This window comes from Rosa chinensis, chromosome 5 (genome assembly GCF_002994745.2).
Source record: "Rosa chinensis cultivar Old Blush chromosome 5, RchiOBHm-V2, whole genome shotgun sequence".
In the NCBI taxonomy this organism is placed as follows: Eukaryota; Viridiplantae; Streptophyta; class Magnoliopsida; order Rosales; family Rosaceae; genus Rosa; species Rosa chinensis.
The window spans coordinates 41,068,832-41,077,659 of record NC_037092.1 but is presented as its reverse complement, the minus strand read 5'-3'; the positions used below and the strand labels follow the sequence as shown (position 1 = coordinate 41,077,659).

The 8,828-nt window shown below is 41.8% G+C and overlaps 1 protein-coding gene across 1 annotated transcript; it reads right to left on the bottom strand.

Moving 5' to 3' along the window:
- Window positions 1-7,071: 7,071 nt before the first annotated feature.
- Window positions 7,072-7,599, bottom strand: LOC112203828 (uncharacterized mitochondrial protein AtMg00860-like). The gene has a single exon (XM_024344740.1). It carries the CDS (start codon window positions 7,597-7,599, stop codon window positions 7,072-7,074), a length of 528 nt encoding a protein of 175 aa, XP_024200508.1.
- Between the last annotated feature and the right edge of the window lie 1,229 nt (window positions 7,600-8,828).

Sequence of the window (8,828 nt, the reverse complement as noted above, 5' to 3'; positions counted from 1 at the left end):
TTTTGAACGGGTTTGGAACCCAGCCAAGCTGGGAGGCTCTTCCCCACGCCTGACTTATTATATTAGAATTAAATAGTTGCATAGAGGGGGACATGACGCCTTGACCTCTAGCAATGTTACAAGCATCCTCATAGAGAACATCCCGAATAATAACAGGAGTCTCATCTAACCAGACATCATTTAGAGCATTATAACTAGCAAGGTGTGCTAATCTATGAGCAACACCGTTTGCTTCACGCATAATGTGCCTAAACTGAGATGAGTGAAAAAATTCAAATATGACTTACAATCGTCGATAATGCGCCCAACCTCAGAAAGGTCATCATGTTCTTGAGACATGGCTGCAATCACGAGTGAGCAATCACTCTCCAATTCAGCCTCCGCATAGTCCTGGTGAATGGCCAACAATAGTCCTGCCCTACAAGCCTCCGCTTCCATGTGTAACGCAGAGCAAGCATGAGGAAAATACCTAGCCAGAGCAGCCACACAATTACCCTGTTCATCCCGGATAACAACCCCAATACCACCAACGCCCAACTCGGGTCGAAAACTACCATCCACATTGACTTTCAGTCGTCCACTCGGAGGATAAGTCCATTTAGTCCGGGCCCTTGTTCTCTTTGTAGACTGAACTGGGTGGACCAATTGATAATCCTGTAGAACCTTCAACGCACTCAGGGCCGTATTCAAAGCATCAAACTGGGTACCTTTCCACACTATGCTATTGCGTTCACACCACAGGGCCCACAAATACATAAAAAACCAATCACACTCATGCACAGCACACACATCCATCACATTCCACACCCAATCTTCTAGAACATTCCCTTGCACCTTAATTGCTTTCAAACCAAGTTTTCCAAATGACCAGAAGCATTGAGTTACGTTGCATGATTTGAAAACATGCAAGGCATCTTCAATATCAAAGCCACAAAAAACACAATGTAAATCATGCATGGCTACCTTATAAGCCAAGGCTTTCTTCATAGGTAGAACACCACGCAGCAACCTCCATATAAATGATCTCACCTTCGGAGGAATATTAGCAGCCCAGACACGCTTCCAGTACCTCCCTTTTGTTCTAACCTGCCCCAAAGAACTAGATGCACAATCCGTCAAACCCACCGCCTTCCTAGCCACATGATACCCATTTTGTACTGAGTATCTCCCCTTTGAGTCGTAGTGCCAAACCCGCCTATCATCTGTTTCCCTAACGCTCAGGGAAATACCTGCAATAATCTTCGCCTCCATAGGTGAAAAAAGAGCCTCAATTAGGGGCCAACACCACTCCCCTTGTTCCCAATCAATCAAGTCCTCGACTCTGCTGTCTTCCCACCCCTCCATAGGCATAGTAAAGGACGAAAAGAATGTGGAAGTGGAAGCCATGGGTCCTTCCATGTGGAAATTAGATTACCTCTACCAACCTGAAAGCGAAGCCCTTTGCGTAATAACTCACACCCATGCATAATACTCCGCCAAGCATAAGAAGCCCCCCCCACCACCTGAGCCCCCAATAAGTCTGACTCCGGAAAATAACGTGCTTTGTACAACCTCGAAAGCAAAGTGTTGGGGTTCTGGAACAATCTCCACCCTTGCTTAGCCAGTAAAGCTTGGTTGAAGTGCACCATATTTCTAAACCCCAGCCCACCTTCCGACTTAGGAATACAAAGCTTCTCCCAAGATAACCAGTGTATTTTCTTTCCATCAACCCTATCACCCCACCAAAATTTCGCCATCAAGCTATGCATCTCATGGCAAAGGTGCTTAGGTAATTCGAAGCAACTCATGACATATGTTGGAATAGATTGTGCCACTGCTTTAATCAAAATTTCCTTTCCAGCATTGCTCAGAGTCTTATCTCTCTAACCAGAAGTACGTTTTCGGACTTTTTCTATCAAGAAGTTAAACGCTTCCGTCTTCGAGTAGCTGATCTCAATTGGTAGCCCAAGGTACTTGTCGTGCTTCTCTACCCTTTCAACACCCAAGACAGCAGCTAATTCATCCTGTTTACCATGCCTCACATTCTTGCTAAAAGCAATAGAACTCTTCTGATAGTTAATAACCTGCCCAGATGCTTGTTCATACCTCTTGAAGATATCTTTCAACACAACACATTCTTCCCACTCTGCTTTGAAAAAAATAAAGGAATCATCCGCAAAAAAGAGATGTGATATATATTAGTATTACTCCAATGGTCCAGCGTAGCTAAAAGAAACTTCTGCATCGATCCTATGGTATGTGTGTGTGTGTGTAGGATCAAGTGATGACATTTTTATTTTTAGGATATATTTTAATAATCACAACTACTCATTCTTTAGTTACCTACACACATATGAATCATACAAAATATTGGCCAAATCGGAAGACGTTGAACTATTTGATTAGCACAATGTTTGTTTTAATTTAATCTAACGGATTACAATTGTTTACACAATTTTGAATCACCAAATAATTATGGATTTAGTTGATTTTTTGTAGACATCATTCGTGCATAGGAATCTAAAGGATCAATGGTTGAGATCATTGATTTAGGTCACATATCTGTGCAAATAACAAAAATCCTCAAATTCTTAAAGTAAGGACATCCTCTCTAGAATGGGCACAAACACACACACACACACGGTGACAGGGCCCGCCCCGGATTTCACCCTGAAATCTGAAGTGGCCCTGCGGGACCCACTTTTAAAGGAGATTTTACCGAAAAATTTCGGCAGAACCTCCCCTAAATATGGGCAACCCAAACCTGTAAGAAACCAAATACACTTCTAATAACCCAACCGCATCCTCCTGCAGCCGCCCTGCTCCCATAAACCAACCAACTTAAACTCAAGATAATAGTATTCAAATATTTAAAGTCCAACAAAACTCCATAAATAAAATACATCAATTCACCAAAGTTAGGTCATAGACCTCAAATATAATTCATTAAAAGTCTGGGTCACAATTCCCATAGTAATTAGAGTAGTCTAAAGAAATAGAAAGTGATATAAGGTTCAGTAGGTTTAACAGGTAACCTACTATGGCTCACTCCTAAAGCGCCGAGCAGCAACACTGTAAACCGGGCATTTGAAACCGAAGGCCCAGAGGGAAAGTATTGAAACCACATTAGCGTGAGTGGACAAAAAGTTAAATAGATATATCATAAGAAAAGAAAATAAAGAGTTGATACTTTCCCACAATTTAGTTTGGAAAAATAAATTTCTGATGCATGCAAGGTTTAGAAATTTTAATCAATTCAAAAACTTTAAGAGAGCGTGAGAAAAGGAAATAATCCAGCCCCGCTGGCTAAAAAAAAATAAATAGTTAATATGGGGAAGAGATTTCACCTTACGGGTAAAGGAGCCCCTCAGGCTCTACCTACCCTCGACTACCACTCACACATAGATTGTGTGAGGAGGAGAACTAATAACCTCGACTACCACTCACGTGAGGAGGAGAATAAGCTACCTCAACTGCCACTCACAAACACAAAGTAAGTGAGGAGGAGACCTAATCGAATGACCCGAGTATGGTGAGGAAAAATATTCAAAAACAGTAAATCCATAAGGCTTCCCCACATATTTCAATGACGTGACCCCGCACGCCAAAAATATTCTCAATTTCATAAAGAATAGCCGAGCGATAATAAATGACTAAAAAATTGGCGAAAAACATATAATTTAAAATTCAATCACCCAAGAACCAAATCATGTTCCCCAGACAATTCAAAGTTTAAGTCTGAGCATGACCATTCAAATTTGAAAACCATACGGGAACAATGCTAAAATTATAATCCAAAATGAGTATTATACTTGATAAGAAATATGGTAAATAAAATAAAACAATCACTCATCATTTCAGAAAATAAGTGCATGCATCAAAACTTAAAAGCAAAGTCCACTCACAGTATTAACTAGTCCTGTCGTCGATCAGTATTCTCCTCGTATGGAGACTTCTCTCGTCCTGTACGAATAACACTCGTATAAATTATATTTACGAGATGGGAATTTAAATTTACGATAATTAGATAATGGAATTTCTAAACATCTTCTTAAACCCAACTCCTTCAATCCACCTCAGATTCCATCCAAACTACACCAATAAAATCGATTCGTCAATTTATAAAATCTAGGCTAAATTTCAAGAGAATCCGACTATTGGATTCTCGAAATTCGATAACCGAAACTCTCAAATTTTTGAAAATTCATAATCTATTCACCACTCCTCCAATCTTCACAAAAGATCACAATTTCAGCTTTTACAACTCAAATACCATTTAATTTGCTAAAAACAGAACCCAAAACTCTACCCTAGGCACCACCACGCGCCACCCCCTGCGGCGGCGCCACCTGCAACTCCACCACAGGCCACCAAATTTTACCAGCCAACACATCTCAGCAAACCTAGCGTCTTTCTCAACTGCACCTAAGCTTAATTATACCTGGAATTGCCGGAATAGGGAGAAAATCCGAAGAACTCCGAAATGAACAGTGACCACTTCAATTCTTTGATTCTCCTTCCACATCTCAAATTGGATCGTGAAACTTGGAGAGATTCATCACCAAGGAATGGGTTTTCAGTCAAAGTAGATTTCTTGGTCGGTGGTTGCCGGAAATGGAAGAAATCGGCGAAGAGAACAAACTGCAGCAATAACTTCTAGGCTTCGATTTGATCTCCTCCGGCCAAGCCACAGTGATTCACGACCATAATCATGAAGAGGAGAAGGAGGAGCGTCACCCAGAGCCCGGAGTTCGCCGTTGGGTGGCCGGAAAGGAACGGTTTGCAGGAAAAATGAAGGGAGGCCGAAAAGGGGAAGAGGAACTCGGGAAGGGAAAAGAGAGAGAGAGTTCTGACTGGGGTGGATTTTCGAAAATGGAAATCTACCAACGGTAATTTTCATATTTATACTTATTATCATGAACAGTAACTTTCACGTTTTAAGTCATAACGTCTACATATGAACTCTGATTTAAGCATACCACATGTCCACGGACTCCGTTTAACGTCCCCTACAACTTCCGTGAAGAAAATTTTCTCAAATTGTTAATCCATCAAAAGTCAACTTCTAGCACCCCCACTAAATGATAAAAACTGAAACCAAGGACGGTAAAACATAAAGTAATTCACTTAGACACAAAAAAAGGATAAATCGAATACGGGGAGTAACAATTCACCCCCCCTTATAAAAATTTCATCCTCGAAATTTACATACTTGTCAGAACAGATGGGGGTACTGTTGTCTCATTGGGTCCTCCGGTTCCCAAGTAGCTTCTTCCACCAAATGATTACTCCACATTACCTTAACTAAAGGTATCGTCTTATTCCTAAGGACCTGCTCCCTTCTATCGAGTATCTGGATCGGGTTCTCCTCATAAGTCAGATCCTCCTTCAATTGAATAGGCTACTCTTCTAAGACATGAGAAGGATCAACAATATACTTGCGGAGCAGGGACACGTGGAAGACATCATGAATTTTTGAAAACCTCGGAGGTAGTATTAATTTGTAAGCAACTGGGCCAACTCGCTCTTTAATCATCAAAGGTCCAATATATCGAGGACTGAAGTTCCTTCGCTTTCCAAATCTTACAACGCCCTTCCAAGGGGACAATTTCAAGAATACCCAATCACCTTTTTGAAACTCCAAGTCTTTCTTGCGATTATCCGCATAACTCTTCTGTCTACTTTGAGCTGCCCTGAGTTTCTCCTTGATTAGTGGTAATTCGTACGATCTCTGGGCCTAGGAGCTTTCTTTCTCCTACTTCATTCCAACACAATGGAGTACGGCATTGTTTTCCATAGAGAGCTTCGTAAGGGATGTCAATACTGGAATGGTAACTATTATTATAAGCGAACTCTATCAATGCCAAATGGCTATCCCAACTTCCTTTGAATTGCATGACACAGGATCTCAACATGTCCTCCAAAGTTTGGATAGTTCTTTCTGATTGTCCATCAGTCTGTGGATGAAAAGCAGTGCTAAAATTCAGTCCAGTACCCAAAGCCTCCTGTAGACTCCTCCAAAATTTTGAAGTGAAACGAGGATCTCGATCAGAGACAATAGAAACAGGTGGCCCATGAAGTTTTACTATTTTATTCACATAAATTTCCGCTAGCTTGTCCATCCCGTAAGTCTTGTTGACAGGTAAGAAATGAGCAGACTTGGTGAGTCGATCCACAATCACCCAAATAATATCATGACCATTACGAGTTCGCGGAAGACCAGAAACAAAATCCATGGTGATGTGCTCCCACTTCCACTCCGGAATTGGCAACGGCTGTAGCAATCCCGAAGGTTTCTGTCTTTCTACTTTTACCTGTTGGCACACCAAGCACCTACTCACATATGCTGCAATTTCCCTCTTCATATTTCGCCACCAATAGTATGATTTTAAAGTTCGGTACATTTTTGTCCCGCCGGGATGCATAGCATAAGCAGAACTATGAGCCTCTTCCAAAATTTCTCGTTTAATATCATCAAGATTAGGAACACATATTCTATTTGCAAACATTAAGGCTCCATCCCTTCTGAGAGTAAAGTCCGTTCTAGTGCCGCTACTCACTGCTTCTTTTAATTGTCTCAGATATTCATCTTCATCTTGTGCCTCCCGCACTCTATCAATGAGAATCGGCCTCACATGGAAGCTAGCTATCAATGCTCCAGATTCTTTCTCAATTGCCAAATTAACCCCCGTAGCTCTCAATTCATAAAGGGAACTCGAACTACCCTCAAATGGGCTAAGGGGCTAAAGGGCCTCCGACTAAGTGCATCAGCTATTACATTTGCCCTTCCTGGATGATATTCAATAGTACAATCATAATCCTTAATCAACTCCAACCACCTCCTTTGCCTCAAATTTAAATCTCTTTGATTAAGTAAATGTTGGAGACTTTTATGATCCATGAAAATCTGGCATTGAGCCCCATAAAGATAGTGTCTCCATAACTTAAGTGCAAGTACCACGGCAGCAAGCTCAAGGTCATGAGTCGGATAATTCATTTCATGAGGGTTCAGCTGCCTAGATGCATAAGCAATTACATTTCCATGCTGCATTAACACACAACCCAAGCCTTGTCTTGAGGCATCACTGTAAATCACATACTCCCTCTATCATCAGGTAATGCCAGAACTGGGGCATTAGTTAAATGTCCTTTGAGCTCTTGGAAACTTTGTTCACACTCCTCTAACCAAAAAAATTTAACACCCTTCCTGGTCAATTTGTTAAGAGGAGCTGCAAGCCTGGAAAAATCTTGAATGATTCGCCGATAATAGCCTGCCAAACCCAAGAAACTACGAATCTCTGTCACAGTGGTAGGTCTTCCCCAGTTCAAAACAGCTTCCACTTTTTGAGGGTCCACACTAATACCTTCAGCTGAAACCACATGACCCAAGAATCCTATGCTATTAAACCAAAATTCACACTTACTCAACTTAGCATATAGCTTAGCCTCCCTCAAAGTCCGAAGCACCAGCTTTAAGTGCTTAACATGATGTTCATCACTCTCAGAGTAGACCAAAATATCGTCAATAAACACGATCACGAAATGGTCTAGGTACGAGCGGAATACCCGATTCATAAGGTCCATGAAAGCCGCAGGAGCATTGGTCAATCCAAACGGCATTACCTCAAACTCATAGTGACCATAACGAGATCAGAAGGCGGTCTTGGGTATGTCAAACTCTCTTATCCGTAACTGATGATAACCTGACCTCAAATCAATTTTTGAAAAGACCTTGGCACCCCGCAACTGATTAAACAAATCATCAATTCGTGGTAAAGGATACTTGTTCTTCACTGTGACCTTATTCAACTTCCTGTAATCAATGCACAATCTCAAAGTGCCATCCTTCTTCTTAACAAAAAGCACTGGGGCACCCCAATGAGATACGCTTGGTCGAATGAAACCTTTATCTAACAGCTCTTGTAATTGAGTCTTTAACTCCTTTAATTCAGCTGGGGCCATCCGGTAAGGTGCCTGAGATATAGGTGTCGTACTGGGAAGCAAATCTATTGTGAAATCTATCTCTCTTACTAGAGGTAAGCCAAGTAGTTCATCAGGAAACACATCCGGAAACTTCCTAACCACAGGAATATCCTCAATACTCAACACCTCCCCTCCTTGTATCCACCATGTGTGCCAAGTAAGCCTGGAAACCTTTATTCAAAAGCTTTTCAGCTGTTATGGCCGAAATCAGGCAAGAGGAGAGAATATTCCGTTCACGTAGAAAAATAATTTCCTGTTTTCTTGGACTTCGAAACACTACTTCCTTACGGAAGCAGTCAACCAATGCACAATGTGTCCCCAAAAAATCCATCCCCAAAATTACATCAAACTCAACAAGATCCAAAGGGATTAGGTTGGCTTCCAAGCAAAAGCCATCCACCATTACACCACAATGATTGAAAACCCATTCTATCTTAAGGGTTTCTTCCGTAGGTAAAGAAACATACCACTCGCCTATAAGAGGTGATGACGGCACATTTGCAAAACATGCGAATCTACTTGACATAAAAGAGTGTGTCACACCGGGATCAATTAAGGTTAAAGCAAGTTGATTAAAAATAAACAGCGTACCAATGATAACCTTCGGTGAATCACGGCCCTCCTGCTGGGTCATGGCGTGCAGTCTAACATGTGTCATAGGACGACCTCGCTGAGCCTTGCCCTGCTGAGAACTAGCTCGGCCTACCGAGCTAATGCGGGCACCGCTAGTAGAACTGCCAGCAGAGGACTGACCAACAATATGAGTGGGGGTAGATCTGGCTCCCTAAGTCAAAAGAGGGCAGTCCCTCCTGAAGTGATCCTGCTGACCACACATAAAACATCCCACTGTCTGATACTGCCCAAAC